Source organism: Scyliorhinus canicula, chromosome 10, assembly GCF_902713615.1.
Source record: "Scyliorhinus canicula chromosome 10, sScyCan1.1, whole genome shotgun sequence".
Classification (NCBI taxonomy): domain Eukaryota; kingdom Metazoa; phylum Chordata; class Chondrichthyes; order Carcharhiniformes; family Scyliorhinidae; genus Scyliorhinus; species Scyliorhinus canicula.
The window spans coordinates 99,252,994-99,275,835 of NC_052155.1; the positions used below are offsets into that span (position 1 = coordinate 99,252,994).

Consider the following 22,842-nt stretch of genomic DNA (forward strand, 5'->3'; position numbering starts at 1 on the left):
AACACGCATAAAGGGTTATTCAAATATAATCATTTGATTCGTGGCATGTGCTCCAGTCCAACGATCTTCCAAAGGACAATGGACAACCTGTTACAAGCTATTCCTCATGTTGCAGTCTACTTAGATGACATTTTAATTTCAGGCAAGACTGAGGAGGAGCACCTCAGCAACCTGGATTGAATTTTAAGAAGGTTTTCGGAGGAGGACAGGGTCTGGAGTGGAGCACGTGTATTTTTCAGCTACCGAGCGTGGAGTATCTAGGCCATAGAATCACAGCACAAGGCTAGTCTCCTGTGGAAGATAAAGTTCAAGTAATTAAGGAAGCTACAGAACCCATGAACGTGGCCGAGCTCAGGACCGGGATTCTCAGATCCCAGTGTTTCCTGCTTCCCATGCTAGCAGGAATGGAGAATTTGGTGCTCAGCCAAAACTCCCATTCATTGCAGCGGGATTGGAGAATCCCACCCTAGGTCATTTGTATATTTGATAAATGGTTGTGTAAAGTTTTTACCAGACCTGTTACAGTGTTGGCTCCACTGCACTTACTATTGCGCTAAGAAACCAAATAGAAGAAACCAAATGTACACCAAAGGCGGATTTCAAAGATGTGAAAGAGCTGCTGCAATTGAAAAAGCTAGTCCATTTTGACACTGACAGGGAACATATTCTGTCGTGCGATACCTCGCCCAACATGGGGTTTTGCAAATAGAACACTGAAAAATGCTGAAAAGGGGTATTCATAGTTGGACAAAGAAAGCCTAGCTATCATTTTTGCAGTAAGAAGCTTCCATCAGTACCTGTATGGTCTTTTGTTCACCATATGTACCGACCGCAAGCCATTGATGAGCCTTTTCAGTGAGTCAAAATGTACTCCTCCCATGGTCTCAGCAAGAATACAGCACTGGGCGCTTACATTGTCAGTGTGTGAGTACAGCATAGTGTACAGGACAGGGAAGGATAATGTTAACAACGGACTAAGTCGTCTCCCTTTACCGGATTTGCCAATCCAAGTATTGAGAAGGTTTTCTTACTAGAGAGATTTGCCCAGTGAATGCTGAACAAATTAAGCAGTGGCTGGAAGCTTGACTAATAAGTTAAAATATTTCTGATTCCAAGGTGCTTTGAAGCCTTGTAAAGTGCAAAGACAAGTTAAGTATGCAGGATGATTGTTGGAGAGTTGTTGTTCCACCCCATGGTTGTTCAAAAGCAATGGATGAAATTCATGAGGCTCATCCTGTTGCCTCTCGAATGAAAAGTTGAGCCAGGTCGTATGTTTGGTGGACCAGAATATTGAGAATAAAATGAAATCCTGTCAATCTAACCAAAACCAACAGGACCATAACATCCTTGGGAGTGGCTGATCACCCTTGGTCGAGACCTCATGTGGATTTTTCAGGTCCTTTCATGGGTCACGTGTTTTTAGTCATCATGAATGCACATTCTACTACATAATTTATAAGGCATGATTTCAGGAGTATGACTACGTCAGGCTGTTACTTGAATAATCTGGCATAATTTTGGATGGTTTAGATGTTAATGAGTAGCACTTTGCGAAAGGCCAAAATTTATTGTTTCAGGTACCTAGGTTGATGCCGGGTGGTCAATCTGGTTTCATTCCATTTTGTTTCCTTTGTAATGTCTGAATACAATTGAATGGCTTGTCAGGCCAAATCAGAGAGCATTTAAGAATTAGCCGCATTGCTGTGGATCTGGAGTGACATGCAGGTTAGACCAGATAAGGACATATTTCCCTTTTACAACAATCCACAATGGTTTTGTAATTATGTTTAGACTTTTTTTCTCTCCTTTTTAAAAAATAAATGCAGAGTACCCAATTATTTTTTTCCCCCCAAGTAAGTGACAACTTAGCATGGCCAATTCACCTACCCTGCACATCTTTTTGGGTTGTGGGGGGTGAGACCCACAAAGATACAGGGAGAATGTGCAAACTCCACACGGACAGTGACCCGGGGCCAGGAGCGAACCAGAGTCCTCAACGCTGTGAGGCAGCAGTGCTAACCACTGCGCCACCATGCCGCCCGATGATTAGACTTTTAATTCCAGATGTTGAATTTAAATTCCACTATCTACTGTGGAGGGATTTGAACTCGGGTCTCCAAAGCATTACCCTGGGTCTTTGGATTACAGCAACAATATCACTACGCCACTGCCTCCCCAAAATATTGTGATCAAAATACGGTATGGATTGGTAAAAGGCAAACTATTCATCTTTAATAAATCAACAACTTACATATTGATAAATCATTCTTTAATTGAAAATAATATAATTTGTTAATGGAGTTGTGTTGTATCTATAGTCGGGACTCAGGCTGGAATTCACTTATGTCAATGACATTTCAGCTGATATTCCCCTCCCAGATGCTACACACTGTCCTTCCTCTTCGAAATACAAACAGAAAATGCTGCAAAATTGGTGAGGCAGCATCAATGGAGAAAGAAACAAAACCAATGTTTCAGGAGGATCCCCTTTCATCAAAACCAGAAAATATTAAGGGTTTACAAGTAAAACTGCAAGCTTAACAATTTTAATAAGTAGAGGCGGGCAAAGCGAGAAGGGAGGAAATAACAAAAGAGAAAGTCTGTGATTTGGTGGAAGACGGACATAATAAACGGCAAGAGGATTAATGGTACAAGCCATAATGGACATGGATAGTAATGGGACATGGATAGTAATGGGATAAGTAAAGAAACAAAAGATGGGTGTAAAGGTGATGTACCAATCATTACCCCTTCTATCCTGTTCCCAATACTTAAATCAGCTATAATACTGTGTACTGAGCCTACGATGTTTAATAAAACATGGTACAGACATTAAATGGAGGCTTAGCATCGAACAGGTTGGGTAGACAACTATACTTCACTGTATTTGATGCTGGCAAGACAATAATAGCAGACTGGATTTGATGTTCGAATCAAAGATTGTGGGCAATAGATTAGAAGATTGTACCTTTCTACAGTCTCTACAAGTTCCAATTCTACTGAACTTTTTAAGCTTTTAAATTAGTAATAACACATCTTATATTTCTAAATTCACTCAAATTATTCAGTGGCTCAAGGAAACAAGCATCTATACTTAAATATGCATTTACTTAACCAAAATACCTTATGATAATGACTCAATATTTAACAGAGTTTTTTTAAAAAACCTAGTTTTTCTCTGACAATGCGGAAAATCATACCATTGTAAGCTGCAATAGCTTCGCTCCCTTTTTGCTTGTAACCAAATATTAGATCGATCCATTCATGCAGATTTTCAGAAACATACTGGCTCTCTAAAGCATCTCTGTTCTTCTGGAGGAAATCATCAGGGTCTAAAGGGCACAATTAATTTTAACTCTTGCTTAGCCACATTTACATAGTAGTGCAAAAAAAACAAAACAACACATCTCGCGTTCCTTCAAAATATTGTGCTAGTTTTCAAATTTGATGAACAGTTCAAATTTGTTACTTTTTGGTAACTTATAAAATCACCATACTCTGAAGTGCCTTTGTCACATTTCAATAGTGTCTTCTTATTCAATGTGAATAATGACTAATGCTGTGACTGAAAATTCCAACACAAAAATCAATACTAAGTGTAAAAAAAATTTTTTTTTTAATTTTAAAGAGTATCCAATTACATTTTTCCAATTAAGGGGCAATTTAACATGGCTAATTGACCTACCCTGCATATCTTTTTGGGTTGTGGGGGTGAAACCCACGCAGACACGGGGAGAATGTGAAAACTCCACAGTGACCCGAGGGCGGGATCGAACCCGGGTCCTCAGCGCTGTGAGGCAGCCGTGCTAACTACTGCACAATCGTGCCACCCATAAAAATCAGTCCTGCCCGTGTGGAGTTTGCACATTTTCCGCCTGTCTGCGTTGGTTTCACCCCTACAACCCAAAGATGTGCAGGTTAGGTGGATTGGCCATGCTAAATTACCCCTTAATTGGAAAAAACATAATTGGGTACTCTAAATTTAGGAGGAAAAAAAGAAAATAAAAATAATTAGAAATAATTACACTGGTTTACTTCAGATAATTTTAATTGAAAATTAAGTTCTGAAATTAAACTCTATTTACATTGCACATTTAATGAAAGAATGATAAATGAACATTAAAATTTACAAAATCGCAATACCCAGAATTTGAAAGTATTACACAAGCTCAGTATCAGTCTTTCAAAGGCAGCAACAATGTTTACCGCATGACAAGGGGGTGTGGATTGGTTGGCAAGTCAACTTGGTCGAGATGTTGCCACGGAGTATTCACCAGGGAACTGTTGTCCCCCATGTTTTGTTTAATTCAAAAAAGGCGCAGACATGATATGTTTCTTCTGTCTGCAGAGAATAGATCACTGCGTATGACTATGCTTAGCTTCTAGCAAGTGCAAGTGAGCCACATTGCAGACCTGAATCTTAAATTCGCTGCTAGTGTAATTTTTAGCACATTTGGGATTATTCAGCAACCGTTGCCCAATCGCAGAATTACATCTATTAATAATACACATTATATTCTGAGTTTTGCAAGCATAGGTTGCTGCTGTACATTGCCTACTGCAAATAGCTGAAGGAACGTGCGGTTTGATTTGACCCATCAGTCGCTAGGATGTACTGCCTACGTATCTGGCATCGCACCAATACTGAAATTCATATACCACATTACACATCTGTGTGATAGGCAGAACAGCAGCATCCTGTTAGCGCAGAATACCCTCATGTTGCTACTGCATAGTACCAGCATGAAAAGCTAGCTTCATGTATTGTTCAAATTTTTGAGTTACCTTACCCTTCCACTTGAGGTAGGCTGGGAACTTTTCAGGCCCAAACGTAATAGCCTTATGCCCAAGCTTGACTATATATGATATACATTGGCATCCCATCCACCATCTTACACATTCACTCCCTCCACTAGTACAGAAGAGCACCAGTGTGTGTCATCTGCCAGATGCACTACAGCAATTCACCAATGCCCCTTCGGCAGCACCTTCCAAACTCCCAACTTTCTCACCTAGAAGGACACGAGCAGCAGATGCACGAGAACACTACCATCTACAATGCCCTCCCCCAAGCCACACCTCATCCTGACTTGGAACTATACTGTCATTCCTTCACTGTCACTGGGTCAAAATCCTGCAACACCCTCTCTAAGAGCACTGTTGGTGTAGCAGCAGTTCAAGAAGGTGACTCACCACTACCTTCTGAAGGGCAACTAGGGATGAGCCTAATGCTGGCCTAGCCAGCAAAACCCACATCCTGTAAATGTATTAAAATTTATATATTTGAATAGAGAATAGTGGAGGAATCGGAAGCAAATACAAAATAATTACCCGATTACAAGTACTGAAGTCAAGTACATAAAATATTTAAAACAATTTGAGCAAGTTAGTAAATCTTGCTCCCCTCCCCAAGTTTATATGCTGGTAGGCAGTGGGGTGGAGTGACACAAATTTATACATTAAAAATGTCAAGAGAATCATTCTAACAGGTTGAAGAGGGGGGGGGGTTCAGTGATGATATCTCTTAAAACTGAATCGTTAGCATGAGTAGTTTTACATAAGTTGTTTTATTAAGGATTGAGATGAATTATAGGACTGAGTAATCATTATTGACCATTAAACATGTATTTTAGGACAGAGCAGTAATAAGTACTCAAATGGGATTTAGGATAGCTCACTTGAGCATAAGGACATTACTTCTGACATCTTGTCTTTCTGTTGTTCTATTTCTCACAGTCAGCAAGCTGCGGGGATTGTACGCAGCTGTCAGGATGATGATCCAATCATGCGCTGCTTGCAACTCTATTGGGTGAAGTTTAAACACTGCTTGTAATTCTATTGGATAAGTTTAAAAGAAGCAGCTTCAGGGATTGGATCGCGTTCAACTGGGGTGGGCTATTGATTTTTGAACGTTGTATAATTACTGTGCTCGGCTCTTTGTTCGGTAGAACAGATCTTGGCTGATAGCCAGTCTTTTCTCCGTGTACACGTAACAAGCTTGATTAAATAGTCATCTTGTCCAGGTTGTGGTGTTTTTATTTCTCTCTGTCCTAAGCTGAGCCACAGGGAATAACACCACGTGGAAGAACTCAATACACAGGTCCTGAAACCGCTCCTACACTAGTAATCCCTATTTTAGTAATTAAATAAACGCCATTATTGCTACATTTCAGATGGATTGGATAGGTTTTCTTTTTTTTAAATAAATTTAATGTACCCAATTCAAATTTGTTTTCCAATTAAGGGGCAATTTAGCGTGGCCAATCCACCAACCTTACACATCTTTGGGTTGTGGGGGCGCAACCCACGCATGCACAGGGAGAATGTGCAAACTTCATACGGACAGTGACCTATAGCCGGGATCGAACCTGGGACCTTGGTGCCATACGACAACAGGGCTAACGGATAGGTTTTGTTTATTGTCACGTGTACCGAGGTACAGTGAAAAGTATTTTTCTGCGAGCAGCTCTACAGATCATTAAGTACATGAAAAGAAAATAAAAGAAATACATAATGGGGCAACACAAGGTACACAATGTAACTACATAAACACCGGCATTGGGTGAAGCATACAGTGGTGTAGTGTTAATCAGGTCAGCCCATAAGAGGGTCGTTTAGGAATTTGGTAACAACGGAGAAGAAGCTGTTTTTAAGTCTGTTCGTGCGTGTTCTCAGACTTTTGTATCTCCTGCCTGATGGAAGAAGTTGGAAGAGTGAGTAAGCCAGGTGGGAGGGGTCTTTGATTATGCTGCCCGCTTTCCCCAGGCAGTGGGAGGTGCAGATGGAGTCAATGGATGGGGGCAGGTTTGTGTGATGGACCGGGCTGTGTTCACGACTCTCTGAATTTCTTGCAACTCAGATAACTTGCACACATTGTGTTATATGTTGCTTGTATTTCACTTGAGTACTTGGAATCTGGTAATTATTTTATATGTATTTCCAATTCCTCCATTATTCTCTATTCTAATTTTTAAAAAAATTCATTCATGGGATGAGTGTACTGCTGGCATGGAAAAAGATTGATCAAGGGTGTCTAAAGAGAAAAATTGTATGAGGAAAGAATATGCTGCTTCTGTGCAGGATGATTCTATAATTCTTAATGTAGAGTTGCATGATTCTCATTCCTATTACATAAAAGCTTCTGACCAATTCAACAAAACTCGCTGCTGTATTTAGGGAACAAATCAGGTATGTAAACATAAATAAAGACGTGAGTGTGCATGGTATCTTCATACATGGAATAGTAGAAAGAACTTAAAAATCTCTATCAAGTACCTGAAGCCCAAGGTGGAAGTTCCACAGAGTCTACCATCTTGCCTCCCTGTCTCTTCCCAAGGTCCAACTTCAAACTGTTCACAATGAAGGTGGAATTGGTGCCATAAAATTCTGGAATCAACTAGAAAGTAAATAATGATTAGCGGAACATTTGGGAATTCAGACACTTTATTCCACAGATAACACTAGTATAAATCTGACATTCACATCCTACCTCTTTGAAATCTGTTGCACCTTCTAAACAATTTCTCCAGGTCTCTGCAAAACTAAACATTTCATAGATATTTAATGCAAATATACATATCCACACACAAACACATAAATATTCTTAATGAGGCATCAGATTGTCCCAAAGGTATTAATACTAACCTGTTGAACATTCTATCTGCATTGTCAAATTTTCCATTTTGTAAACACAACATATACTCAGGGGCTGAAAAAGAAAAATGTTTTTTAAAAATCCCATATATAATCCTCCAATTTAGAAACAGAAAATGCTGCAAATGTACAACAGGTCGGTGTCTGCACCTGTAAAGAATTAGCATCAGTTAATATTTTATGCTGTGTGCTGCCTGCAGTCTCAGTTCATATTTAACATTTCCTGTATTTGCAGTTTTTAAATATTTTATTTATAAATTAGTTAATTTCGACACTCAAGGGCCTTAAGCTCAGAGCAGACATTTTTAAGGTTTATCTTTAAATTTCTTACTCGCAAGCACCATGTAAAATAATGAAAGAATGAAGGACAGAGAAAGCATCCAATGGCAATAGGTCACTTAAAAATGATAATCTTTACCTTGTTTTGCTCCCTTTCACTTTCTGAACTGTTTGGCTTCAGTGACTTAAATGCAGGTGGTGCAACTCTATAGTAGTACTATTGGTCAAGTCAAGACTGCAGAAATGAAACACACTTTCAAAGACTGCTTTTTCTACTGCAGTTTCCTGATGAAGCAGCAGTGCTACGTTCATAGCTGCAGTTGACTTTGGTGAAGGGATAGGATAGTGAACAGTCAATAAAAATGTGATAAATTTGGATGCTTACTCAATACCAATTCTCTTCTATGTAGCATTAAATAGATTACATATTTACAAACTGCAATTTCATTGGAAGTTTTAGACCATCATCAAGAAACTGTCTTTGAGCCATCCTTGGAAAGTTGGGCCAATGTACAATCAAAGGTGTGCACACAGGACACTGTGGAAGTCCTGATGGACAGACCTGCATGAGAATTGCACTGAACGTTTCCACTTGTGACCAGCAATTCCCGTAATCCCTGGGTCCCTCTGTGAATGTCTCAGACTCTGAGTTAGAGTCACAGACTTTGGATAGCTCTGTGTTACTTACCTAGATAGTTATCCAGGAAATGTTAACAGAGTAGTACCTAGTCCAACATTTGAGTAACTACACAACTAAACCCCCCACCAAAATCAATCCCAATCAATCCCCCAAACTCCTGGTTATCTCCCTGACCTGCACCTGAAGCTCACCTGACTACCCACTCCATGCAACGACTGCCCTGCCCCCCAATCTGACTACCCCTCCCCTCCTGAATACCTTATTGACCACCCAAATACCTCCCGTGACCTATCTACATCCCATAACCACCTAACTATCCATACCTCCTACCACAATCACTCCCTTGACCCAAATATCCTTTCAACCATCCTCCCAACTCAACAGGCCCCCTTGATCGGACTACCCCGATCATGTGACTCTATTCACATCACTCTCTTACCCATCCATTCACTAACATTCAAACTGAACCTTTAAACATACCATGAAGCAACTAACATAATAGAAGATGGAAGTCCCCTGTCTTTCCCCGACTCATCCAACGAAGCTCCCGGGGTTATGCTGCATTGTACTTTTCTGTGACAGCTGGACTCAAAAGACCCCAGTAGAAATGAGCAGTATCACAGAAAATTGGAAAAAAATAATTGGGTACTCTAAAATTAAAAAAAAATTTCATGGGATTACAGTGGACTAATTGTTACGCTTATTTGCTTTTATATGCACGTTAATTGTACCCATAAAAGTCAGAGATCATTTTCAACCAAACAGTAATTTTTAGAAGATATATCCTTACCAACTCTCACAAGGTAGAAGAGGACATATCCTGGGGAAGAATAATGACTTCCATACATGAACTTTGGATCGGGCATTTCTCGATAGCGAGCCTAAAACAAATGAACATTGTGAATCTATTTGTTGTATTTATTCTTACTCACTTAATTTGATTTAGATGTAACTAACAGGAGCACGAGCTACAAACTCTCAAATTCATTTATGTTAGTATCTTGTAACTAATATTTAGTTACATTCTGAAGTAATTGCAAAAGGTTTGTTTCCACTCAAAATGTCTGTCTACAACAAAATAATATTACTGCTACGGTCTTTGCTGTCAGGAATATTAAAGCATAGGGATGAGCAGAAAATAGCACTGTCAATCATAAATGAGAGAAAAATAGGAATGGCATTCAAGCAGTCAACATTATTTGTGCTCATGCCACTGCTAAATTTGGTGAAGAATTCCCCATTGCAGAGGCAACATTTAAAATCCAGTCAGCCAAACAAAGGTGAATGAGACTTCCAGTCAGTTGTAACTAGGATTGGCATGGACTGTTTATTTGTGGTGACATAGTAATCAAAAGTCTCATCTTTGGGCTTAACGTACGTAGATCTAATGCACACAGCAGGAGATAGCCATGTTTAACAACCGCAATTTTAATTAGACTGCTCTAAGTAAATGAAGATGGAAAATGCCAGGAGGGCTATAGTTTCCACTAAATTGCTTTGAAAGCTAATAACACAATAAGCTAATAAAGCCTGCTCCACACCAGATTTGGCCAAATGAGTTAAGGTATTAAAAATTGACAAAACTATAGAACTATCAATCATTAACAAATTATCAAAATATTTTCAACCAAAAAGCTATCAAGGTACATTCAGAATTCACCAAAGATCATTTATCCGTTTGGAAAGAAGCCATACCAACAATCGATCAAGCCGCTCTTTATTTAAGGCGCCAATTGGCTTCCTAAGGTCTCGAAATATTTCAGGATTTGACAGGTCTGTTTCAAAACAAAAGTTGGAGAGGTGTTACTATTTCTGCATGGGAATGTACACAACACCATTTAAAAGAACATGCCCATTTTAAGATACAAATGGATTATTTGGTTTCTGAAAATTGTAATTGATAGTGTTACCTAATTCTGAGGAAGTATAATCAGCTATGATCCAGGGAAAGACAGGGTACTGGGACAGGTCATTACAGCTGCGGTCAGCCAGATTGTTGAGGTGCAGGAGATACTGATAATTTGAGAGATACCCTCTTTGCCATTGCAGCATATAGCTTTCAGCTGTGTGCTCTGTAACGTGATTTTCTGTAGAAAGAAATGTTGAGGGAAACAAAAGCTTCACAATTACTGTTTAATGCAACTAAATATTAGTTTGTTTCTATATAGGAACAAGTAATTCTGCTCTGATTTTATTGTTTTAAGTTATAGAATCATAGCATTTGCAGTGCAGAAGGAGGCCATTCGGCCCATCGAGTCTGCACCAGCTCTTGGAAAGAGCACCCTACCCAAGCCCATACCTCCACCCTATCCCCACAACCCAGCAACCCTACCCAACACTAGTGGCAATTTTGGACACTAAGGGAAATTTAGCATGGCCAATCCACCTAACCTGCACATCTTTGGACTGTGGGAGGAAACCGGAGTACCCGGAGGAAACCCACGCACACACGGGGAGAACGTGCAGACTCCACACAGACAGTGACCCAAGCCTGGAATCAAACCTGGAATCCTGGCGCTGTGAAGCAATTGTGCTAACCATTATGCTACCATGCAGTTTGCATTCATAATGAGGCAGAACAGGTTGATTACCAGCCTCTGCATCCTTCCAATACGCTTGATGGCAGTCAGTAAGAGTGAGAGAATTTCCTGGTCAGGCACACTGCAGGACCACCGTAGTACTTTGCCAAGCACACTCATGGACCAATCCAATGGAAGCCCATGGTTGGCAATGCCCTCTCACGGAATGGTAACTCAGTGAGGAGAAGTTATAATTAAGTGATCTGAGCTACCCATCCCTGTTGTGAGAATAGATATTAGGAAATTGGGTCCAGAAATGGGATCGAAAATGTAGTAGGCAATTTAGGGGTTAACAGACTAAGGGAAAAACTGCTAGCAAGGAGTCAAAGGAATAGGCCCACACTTGGCCTGAGTTACATTGTCTCATTCATACTTAAACTAATTAGTGGGAATACACAGGATGCCCCTGTTTAGCTAGGATGACACACTCAAGATCCATTGTCCTTTGGGACACTCTTGTTTGACCAGCCATTAGCCCATTGAGTCCGATGGCCACTTTGGTCTGTAAATGGGAGGTTAGTTTCAAATCAATGACGTGGCTCTGTTCTTTTGTATAAACGGGAGTGAGAAATCAAACAGCCAAGATAACGATGATTGGTTCAAGTCTGGACACCCCCAGGAGAGAACCTTTGTTTGAGGGGCTGGGTGGAGCTCAGGGAGAGATGAAGAATCCTGTTTGAACAGGTGGAGAGAAGGATTTGAAAAGCCACAGAGGAAAGTCATAGAAAGCTATTCCAGAGACAGGCTTTCGAAAAGGGTTCTGAAGTAACTTCACTAACAGAAGAAAAATTGCTTCATAAATGCAACTATCTTTCCCTGTCTAAGTGGAACGAGAGCTGCATGTTCCTTTGAAGTGTTATTTAATGGGAACAGGTATCTGTTATTTTTAGGATTGAAGTTTATAAATTTAAATATTGTTTTTCCTTTATTTTAATAAAGTTTGTTTATAAAATAACCAAGCCCTATTTCTTACGTTATCATTCCTGGAATGATCTTTCCTCACCGCATTAAAACTTAAAAACATTATGGTTCTGGTTCAGTATCTTAGCCACTGCTGAGAGCTGACCAGGCGTCCATAAGATCCCACACACACATCTTTTGTTAGAAGAGAAACAGTATAGGTGCCTTGGTCCTTTGCCTACCCCAACAAATAGGGCTAGGTTTTATCGGTGGCACTTAATGCTGGGGCCAGGCTGGCAGACCAAACAGGTGGTTAGGTGGACGGTGTTACTGGGTGGGCAGGGGCACAAAAGGGCTAAAAGGTGGGGGTGGTAAAACATTTGGGTGCCTCCAACAGGCTCAGGGAATCCATAAAAAAGGTACTCCAACTTTGGCTGGCCACCAGCCCAAGCAGGCAAAGCTGCCATGCTGCACACTTGGACTGGGCTTCTCCCACTGCAAGTTTCATTCCAGCGGCAGGGGGTCCTAAGTGGTCAATAATTGGCTACTTAAGGGTCTTTGGCCCATGGGCAGTCTAGCCTCCCAACGTCTCCCCCCAATGTTGGTAAAATTGAGGCAGGCAAGTAGGCGTCAGTAAAAGGTGCATATGGCCCAATTTCATGGCCAGCCTGATTGCCAACCCACCCCCGGAGGTCCGTAAAGTCCAGCCATATTGTGTGAAATTAGCCCCCCCAAAACAGTTTGCAATTATACGGCATCTTTTACCACAACAAAGGAAGGGTGATGTATATAGGAACAGACAACAGTAGGGAGAGTAGATAATTAAGAGGTTAAATTAAACCAAAACAACTGACTTCATGCATTTCCATCTTCTCTATAAATCCATTCTGAGACAAGAGAAACAGAAGCACAAAAACTTTTAACTGTGACATGCTTTCTTCTGTTGACAAAGGATTTAATTATTTTAGCATTTCCACTGAGATTACAAATTAGCAGAACAGAGGAAGCCCACCTCTTACCGCTTTCACAGTTCAATTCAACCATACTAATGCAGCTTGGGTAAAACTACAAAAATTGACAAACTGAGCAACAAGGCGTAATTTTAGGAGTCTGATCAACAGCTAAAAATATTTAAATTGTTTGAGGATACTTTCAGGACACTCCACAATGTCGAAAGTATGAAACTAAATTAATGTTAAGACATGGGGCATGGCCAAAGTTGTAAATAAAGCTAATTTTCATTCTTCTTGCAATGCTTTAAAGTTATTCATATCTAATAGACTATAAAATACACTGTAGAGAAGAGAGGTTATCACTCAGTCCTTTAAAATATATTGCTGATAAGAACTTGGTTAAACAGTGAAGTTAAGTTTGATGACAATAATATTGAGAATGGCGGAGCTAAATCTTTATTTATTAACCCAGAGTATTTCAGCAATCATTATCATGCATGAATTCAATTTATTTGTACTGTAGGATTTCACAAATCCCCGATTAACCCTGAACATTGCACCCACAAAATAAACAGAATGGCAGAAAAGGACAGCATGGTGACTCACAATGTTTTTTTAATGAAAAGATTTTACGTTTGAAAAAGAATGTCAAAATATAAATTCAGTGTGCAAGAGGCTGGCATTGGTTTAATGAATTAACTTGTAATCTGTCAAAATAATCCTTAGACATGTCAACAAATAAAAGAGCATCCTGTAGCACTTTCACCAGACCAAAGCAAACTAGTTTGAGTTCCAATGTTTACTAACACTTTCCTCAGTTCAAAAAGGATAGTCGTTTTCAAGCAGAATTGGGCAAAGAAGATGGGTTTTTTTTTCCTCCAAGAATTGACATTTGATGTTCAATAATTAAATAGAAAATCAGTTCAAATAGATGTGAATAACTAACCTAAAAAGGTTGCAATATAGTAGTAGAGTTCATCACGATCTTTGGAGTTGTAAAATTTCAAGTAGATATCAGAACAAAGATCATCTTCTGTGCAAAACACCTCAAGACCCTAAAGGAAGAAACAAAGGAGTGAGCAAAAAAGGTGTTACAACTCCACGAGAACCTAAAATGACAACACACACTGTAAATTACCAAAGTTCTATGGTGAAATTAAGGTGAACACCTCACTTTAAAAACAGACATCTTACTGTACGATGGATGAGATTGGAAAATATATAACATTGAACAATGATTAAGTGTTTTGAAATTATTTTAATATTTCAATTATGGACATCATTTGTAAATTGTTCCAAAATGGTCACAAACTAATGTCATTAGCTACTCACCAAAGGTTTTAATCCATGCCGCCTTTTGTAAATGCGTCTTACCTCGTGCAACTTTACTTGTACAACTGTCTCCTAAAAAACAGTAAGAAGTCTTACAACACCAGGTTAAAGTCCAACAGGTTTGTTTCAAACACGAGCTTTCGGAGCACGGCTCCTTCTTCAGGTGAATAAAAAACATAACATTGTTATTTTATATGCATCAATTATTTGGGAGACATTACACAGCTTTTATAATATAGATGACAGGAACATACAGCACAGAAATGAACCATTTGTCCCAATCAGTCCATGCAGCTTTTATGCTCTACTTTCCTCCCGTCTTTCCCTCACTTCACTATTAGCATAATTTTGAGTCCCTTCTTCCTCATAAGCAATCCCCTTAAACGGTCCTGTAATATTTGCTTCAACCACTGATGTGATAGAGTTCCGCATTCTTATCACTCTCTGGGTACAAGTTTCTTGTGAATTCCCTATTGGATTCCTTGCTATCCCCCATTGATGGCCTGCGGTTATGCACTGCCTCCAAGTGGAAACATAGTGTCTACTGTATCTAAACATTGAATACGTTTAAATACCTCCATTCAGTCTTCACTTTTCATGAAACCCAGCCTGTTCGTCCTTTTTTTTTTGATAGGTTTAACCTTGCATTTCTGGTATTGTCACTTTGAATATGTTTATGCACCCTCTCCAGTGCATCTGTATCCTCTTAATGTGGTGACCTGAGCTGTGCACAGTATTGTAAGTGTGAGGTAAAACAAATTCTATACAAGTTTAGCAATCATTTTCTTTTCAATTCTATGCTTCTAGAATTAAACGCGAATGTTTGGTTTGTTCTTTTTTAAATGACCTTATTAACCTACATTGTTATTTTTAGTGGATGGTATATTTTGACTCCCAGATTCGTTTGCCCCTCCACCTCATCTATTTACTCTTGGGTAACGTGTGACCTTCTAATTTTCATTCTTTTCAGTGTTGAAATTAATTTACCAATTAAATGCCAATTATGCAAACTTATTATGCTAGGGGATTTTCACAGTAACTTCATTGCAGTGTTAATGCAAGCCTACTTGTGACAATAATAAAGATTATTTATTATTATTAATGTTTCCTTATAGTTTGTTCAGTCTTCCTCAGCATCTAATACTCCTCCCTACCCCTCAAATTTTGTTTTATCTGTAAATTTAGAAATCGTACATTCGATTCCAAAGTTTATATCATTAATATAAATTGTGAACAGTGGTCTCATCACAAAGTTCCACTCTGATACCCTTTACTTCACTCTCTGCTTTCTGCCTTCATAGATTTCATAGAATTTACAGTGCAGAAGGAGGCCATTCAGCCCATCGAATCTGCACCGGCTCTTGGAAAGAGCACCCGACTCAACCCCACACCTCCACCCTATCCCCATAACCCAGTAACCCCACCCAGCACTAAAGGCAATTTTGGACACTAAGGGCAATTTAGCATGGCCAATTCACCTAACCTGGACATCGCTGGGCTGTGGGAGGAAACCCACGCAGACATGGGAAGAACGTGCAGACTCCACACAGACAGTGACTCAAGCTGGGAATTGAACCTGGGACCCTGGAGATGTGAAGCTACTGTGCTGCCTTGCACCCAGCTGCTGTCCCCTGACTCCACATGCATTGACCTTATTCATTACTTACCATCTTATCAAAGGTCATTTGCAAATACGAATAAATTACATCAAGCCCTTGCCTACACTATTACTATTCAAATTGGGTCGGGAAGGCTGCCCTTTTTAAAACCACACTAACTATTCATTATCTTACTTTTGGTTTTTGGATACTTTTTCTGCTTCAGTTGGGATTCTTTTATTTTTCCTACCATCTGGTGGACATATTATAATAATAATCTTTATTGTCACAAACAGGCTTACATTAACACGGCAATGAAGTTAGTGTGAAAAGCCCTAGTTACCTCATTCTGGCGCCTGTTCAGATACACAGAGGGATAATTCATTATGTCCAAATTAACTAATAGCACGTCTTTCGTGACTTGTGGGAGGAAACTGGAGCACCCGGAGGAAACCCACGCAGACACAGGGAGAGCATGCAGATTCCACACAGACAGTGACCTAAGCCGGAAATTGAACCTGGGTTCCTGGTGCTGTGAAGCCATAGTGCTAACCACTATGCTACCATGCTGCGTTTACTGCATAATATTATCATCCCTGTAGAGATTTCGGCTTTAGGGAAAAAAATAGCTTTTTAAAAACTTGCTCATGAAGATCCAGCAAGTTCTGCAGTTCCGCTTCCTCTATTACAATGTCAGTTTCATTTTGTTGTCACTTAAAGGGGATCTCTGGCCTCAAGGAACAGTGAATTCATCAAGGAGGCTAAGCAGCCAATCAGATTGAAAAATTCTCATCAAGAGGAAACCAACAAGTAAAATGCACAACTATTCACTTTTTATTTATTTTAGAGAGTGAAAGAAAGATTGGTACATGCACTTGAGGTTAAGGGTGAAACAGAAATATAAAAAGAAACTTTAAAAAAATAAGCTTTCCAGGGACAGAAAAGCTCATCTGCAGCAACTATTACTTAGTACATTATTTTAAAAGTTACATCTCATTCAACAAGACATTAAGCCGTCACGGATTTGTATTGTGAGAATGGTGCCTGAAAAGCTGAAGTTAACATTAAAGCATTGATTTCAGTGCTGATTACACCTGTGAAGACCTCAGCGGCAAACCCTGATAGAAATGTCTAGTTTTTTAGCTTAATGGTGTACATGCGGATGTCAGAAGTTGCGGTCGATTTTACACAGTAGTGACGGTGAACGCCGACAGTTTTACCATCATTGCAACTGCAAATTCTGGGCTATTAAATATTTGTAATAATGCCTCTGCTATCTCCTCCCTAAATTATTTTAAAATACACAGATGCAATTCATCCTGTCCAGGAATTTGATCTTTTGAGTTTAATTAATTCACTTAATATCTCTTTTTTTTAAACTTTAAGTATGGGTATATTCGTTTCTAATTTAACATCTGATGGCACAGAACCAGATCTTTCACCTGGTATATAATATTTAATACTCCTGCCGTTTTACTACAGCTGCCTGTGATTTTACTTGTGTCCCTGAAGAATATTTCACAATTTTTGTTTTATGTTCTCGATAATTTAATTTTATGGTTCCTCTTCAACATCCGTTTTCCCACTTCTTTCCTAATCACTTTGTATTCTCTCATCGTGCACTTTTTCCCTTGATGTCCGTGCTCTTCGTGTCTTTCCTTACCCTAAATATTTCCGTATGTTTTTATTCATCCATGTGTCTCATTAATATTTAGTTTGTTCTTGTCTTTTAGCATAATATGCAATCTGGCCACATGAGCGCAATTTATATGCTAATTTCTTCGATATTCCATTGTTCACCCTAAAAGATTCACTAATCACTTAATTTACAACAGAGAAATTCAAAGCCATACTTGTGATGTGAAATGCAATGGTTGAAGAACTTGCGAAAAATTGAACTGTATCAAGTATATTAGATGATGCAGGATGACCTCAATCAGAAGAAACCAGATGTAACTCAGTTTTGAACAAGTCTGTTCAGAACTTGCAATAGTTTCCAAACTGCAAAATTACAACTGTACATGCACTGCAAGAATTGCAGTTGAAATTTCCCTGCTATATTCAAGCTTCCTTATTCAACAGATATGCCCATCTCTTGTGAAAATAGATCTCAGTCCCTTTTCTGACCACAAACACATCTGATAGTCTCTGAGACATATTTTTCCAGTCAGTTTTTTCATTTAAGATTCAGTTGAAAAAGAACTAGAATTTTAGGTTTGGGGAAATCTTTTTCATACAAAGCTCCTTTCTAAACAAACATCCCTTGTAACCTTTATGAAGTGCCTATGCTTGAAAGAAGTCAGCTAACATTAATCTCTTTCAATGTACCATAAACAAACTTGGGAACCAAAATCTCACAGAGGCCTGTTGCTACTAGGCTAATAAAAAATCCCTTGCTTTGTAGCAGCTCTGCCAATCACAATCACTGACTTGTATCAATCCAGGCTTGTGTGCATCCGAAAGCTGATGGGAGAATAGGAGGATTGTAAAGCTTCACAGACAAGCCTTCTGAAAAGATGTCTCTCACAATAACCTCCACATCTTCACATTTAAGTCAGTGATCAAGTTGACTGAATTTAATTGTTCTTCTTAAACAGCATCACATTCAACAGACTGACTCAGAATACATTTACAGGTCATACAGCAAATGGAGAACTAAATGTTTTTACATTGGCTCTTCCAAATCCACTCTTTTCCTCTTTTTGAAGCCAGGATATGGCATTCTGATGTGTTGACTTAACAAGATCGCCCAGGAAAAAATAGTTTGACCAAAAATGGTGAAGACCATAATTATATTGCAGCCACGGACTAGTCGTTTAGCTTTGCCATGAGTCATACCACTTTGGATTCTGTATTTACACTTCAACTTAGGAATACTAAATGCACTCTTAGAAGCGGTACAGCATTAACAGTCTAGTCAATACTTTCTTTTCAAAAGTACAAATTATTAGCAACATATTCATTTTTTTCTTACAAATATTAACCAAATGCCAAAATGAACTATTAAAGCCTTTATAAATTTGCGCTAAATTGCACACAATATACAGTAAAATATTCCTTGCTCAGCACTCTAGCAAGTGGCATGCTCTAGGAACAGAATTTCTTTTGGGGCTGCTTTTTGACTGATGGTGTCTCTCATCCCTCATAATCTGGCACTAACACTTGTTGCCTCTCAGACCCACTCCCAATTGCTAACAAAATGTCAACTTTATGGATGATTGTTACCCAGGCCTCGCCTCCCCTCCCTCCAGTCTGAGACTATCACTGTTCTGCAACACCATCTTGTTTCACCACCTCTCACTGCATTTGCACACTTCCCCCCGCATTTTAACACCCATGAGAAATTTTACTGCACTTTGCAATAAGGTGATTGTAATTAATGATCTTATAGTGAATGCACCACTAGAAAGCAGCAACCGTAATATGATTAAAATTTATGCTCAGTTTGAGGGAGAGAGGAGTGGGCCCGAAACTGTTTTTAAACTGAAATAAGGGCAATTATGAGGGCGTGAAAGCAGAGCTGGCTAAATTGAATTGGCAAATAAGGTTGAGGGACTGGTCAATAGTGGCAAATATTTGAATAGATATTTCAGAATGCACAGCATAGATACATTCCGCCGAGTAAGAAAAGGTCCAAGGGACGGGCACACTATCCATGGTTGACTAGAAAGGTTAAAGCTAGCGTCAACCTAAGACAGGATATCAGAGGTAGGTTCTTCACCCAGAGAGTAGTGGGGGCATGGAATACACTGCCTGTGGAAGTAGTTGAGTCGGAAACATTAGGGACCTTCAAGCGGCTATTGGATAGGTACATGGATTACGGTAGAATGATGGGGTGTAGATTAATTTGTTCTCAATCTAGGACAAAAGTTTGGCACAACATCGTGGGCCGAAGGGCCTGTTCTGTGCTGTATTTTCTATGTTCTATGTTAACCTTGGTTACCTGAGAACCAACATCAAACGCAAAATATTTAGCACTTTGGGTGAATTATTTGGGATTCTAAAATGTGACATGAATTTTTTTTAAGAAAAGGAGAAAATAATGCCTCAGTTTTCACGGTGGACGACACTAGTACCATTCCTATAGGTAAGGGCAATTCAGAGGTAATAGAAAAGGTAGAACTTCGAACAATCAGCATCAATAGGGAAACAGTACTCAACAAACTCTTGGGATTGAGGCCAGACAAGTCCCCAAGGCCTGATAACCTCCATCCTAGGGTGTTAAAGGAAGTGGCAGCAGAGATAGAGGGTCCATTGGTTATGATATTCCAAAATTTCATGGACACAGAAAAGGTTCCAGTAGATTGGAAAAATTCTAACGTAACGCCTGTTATATTACCCTTGGTGGTAATATGTTGTGTTCTTTGTCTTTTGTTCCAGAATGGTCAGTCGAATTGATGACAAAGAATCCACCAATCATTAGATTGAATCAAAACTAATTCATTGGATAACGATTAATTAAATTAAGTTTGTACACGCTACTGAGCTATAGTTAATAATATAGTAATATCGAATCTGTCTAGCAGTAATCAATAATCTAATAGTCAGCAATAATAGCCTTGTGTTAACTCTCTCTAATCTCTCAGGTTTTCTCCTTCACTAACTACCCAGCATTCCCAGAGGTCTGATTTATATGCAGAAAAGTGGTGATGCCCTCGAGTGTTTGAATTACACAGATGTAATAATTAACCCTTCACAAGCTTGCCTATATACATATCATTACAATGCCCTTATTCAAAATGGGAGGATGGCAGAATATGGGAGATTACAGACCAATTAGTTTAACATTTGTTGTTGGAAAATTGAGAGAATCAATTATCAAGGGCGTAATATCAGGACATTTGGAAAGCCAAAGCGCTATCCATCAGAGTCAGCATGGTTTTATGAAGGACAAATCATGTTTGACCAATTTCCCCAAGTTCTTCGAAGATGTAACAAGCAAAGTGGATAATGTAGATGTATATCTAGACTTCTGAAAGGCATTTGATAAGGTGCCGCACAGAAGGTTAATTCACAAGGTGAGATCACATGGGATTAGGGGTAACTTATTAGCTTGGATAGAAGACTGACTAATGAACAGGAGACAGAGTCGGGATAAATGGGTTGTTTTCTGGATGGCAAGATGTAACAAGTGGGGTGCCACAGGGTTCGGTTCTTGGGCCCCAGCTATTTACAATCTATATTAACGATTTAGATACAGGGATAGAATGTTCTATAGCCAAATTCGCAGAGAACAAAAAAGTAGGTTGGACAATAAGTTGCAATGAGAAAATAAGAATCTTTCAAATAGATATAGATAGGTTAGAGTGGGAAAAAATGTGGCAGATGGAGTTTAACGTGTATACAAGTGCGAGATCATGCATTTTAGTCAAAAAAAATGGAAAGGCAACTTATTATCTAAATGAAGAGAGACTTTGGGGTGCTCCAATGCTGCAGAGGGATCTGGGTGTGCTCGTACATGAGTCACAGAAAATGAGCATGCAGGTGCAGCAGATAATAAGGAAAGCAAATGTAATGTTGTCACTTATAGCAAAAGGAAGTGAGTATAAAGGTAAGGAAGTGTTGTTGCAGCTAAACAAGGCTTGGTAAGACCACACCTGGAGTATTGTGCACAGTTTTGGGCGGAATTCTCCGACCTCCCGCAGGGTCAGGGAATCGCCCGGGGCCAGCGTAAATCCCGCCCCCGCTGTGGCCGGAATTCTCCGCCACCCGGGAATCGGTGGGAGCGGGAATCACGCCCCGCCACGGCAATTCTCCGGCCTGCGATGGGCCGAAGTCCCGTCGCTGACAGGCCAATCCCACCGACATGGTTTAAACCACCTCTGTGCCGGAGGGATTGGCGGCGCGAGCGAGCCCCCGGGGTCCGGGGGGGGGGGGGGGGGTGATCGGACACCGGGGGCGTGCCCTCACAGTGGCCTGGCCCGCAATCGGGGCCTACCGATTGGCTGGCGGGCCTGTGCTATGGGGGCACTCTTTTTCTTCCGCCGCCACCACGGCCTCCACCATGGCGAAGGCGGAAGAGACCCCCTCCACCGCGCATGCGTTGGTGGCGACGTCAGCAGCCACTGACGCTCGCATGCGCGAACCGGTGAAGGCCTTTTGGCCAGCCCCGACGCCAGGCGGCAAAGGCCGTTGGCAGCAGTTTTGCCGCCATTGGCGGGGCGGGAGCCACTCCGGTGCGGGCCTAGCCCCTAAAGGTGCGGAGAATTCCGCACCTTTGGGGAGGCCCAACGCCAGAGTGGTTGGCGCCACTCCGCTATGCCGGAATCCCCCGCCCCGCCGGGTAGGGGAGAATTGCGCCCTTGGTTCCGTTATTTGAGGAAAGTTGCAGTGGCATTGGAGGCAGTTCAGAGGAGGTTCACTAGATTGATTCCAGAGTTGAGGAGAGATTGAACAGTTTAGGCCTATACTGTCTAGATTTTAGAAGAATGAGGGGCGATCTAACTGAGGTATACAAGATGCTAAAAGGTATGGATAATGTAGACGTCGAGCTGATGCTTCCTAAATTTAAAATTAGAGATCAGGGGCTGGATTCTCTGCCACGCCACATTTCTGCCCCGACCTGCCGACGGGATTCTCCGTTACGCCGGCCGGTCAATGGGGTTTCCCATTGTGGGGCAGCCCCACGCCGTCGGGAAACTCCCGAGCGCCGGCAAAACGGAGAATCATGCCGGCCGAGAATCCCTCCCTATAATCTTAGAATAAGAGGTAGCAAATTTAAAACAGATTTGAGGAGAAACTACTTCTCCAAAAAGGGTTGAGAAATTTGCTACCACAGAGTGCGATGGATGCAGGGACATTGAACACATTTGAGGAGTTAGACAGATTTTTAATTGGTAATGGGTTGAAGAGTTATGGAGAATGGGCAGGATGGTGGAGTTGAGGCCAGGATGGGATCAGCCATGACA

General features: G+C 40.4%; 1 protein-coding gene across 2 annotated transcripts in view; it reads right to left on the minus strand.

Moving 5' to 3' along the window:
- nsmaf (neutral sphingomyelinase (N-SMase) activation associated factor) overlaps positions 1-22,842 on the minus strand; it is a 95,122-nt gene that overhangs the window by 43,603 nt on the left and 28,677 nt on the right. For both annotated transcript variants that reach the window (XR_005462074.1, XM_038809419.1), the window contains exons 11-19: positions 14,337-14,408; positions 13,951-14,059; positions 10,483-10,659; positions 10,268-10,347; positions 9,363-9,453; positions 7,645-7,708; positions 7,490-7,541; positions 7,276-7,396; positions 3,201-3,332 (exon numbers count right to left, since the gene is read on the minus strand). Coding sequence is in view for 1 of the 2 variants with exons in the window: in XM_038809419.1 (XP_038665347.1) it covers positions 3,201-3,332; positions 7,276-7,396; positions 7,490-7,541; positions 7,645-7,708; positions 9,363-9,453; positions 10,268-10,347; positions 10,483-10,659; positions 13,951-14,059; positions 14,337-14,408 (898 nt within the window). In the remaining variant the exon portion in view is untranslated. The remainder of the gene's footprint in view (positions 1-3,200; positions 3,333-7,275; positions 7,397-7,489; positions 7,542-7,644; positions 7,709-9,362; positions 9,454-10,267; positions 10,348-10,482; positions 10,660-13,950; positions 14,060-14,336; positions 14,409-22,842) is intronic.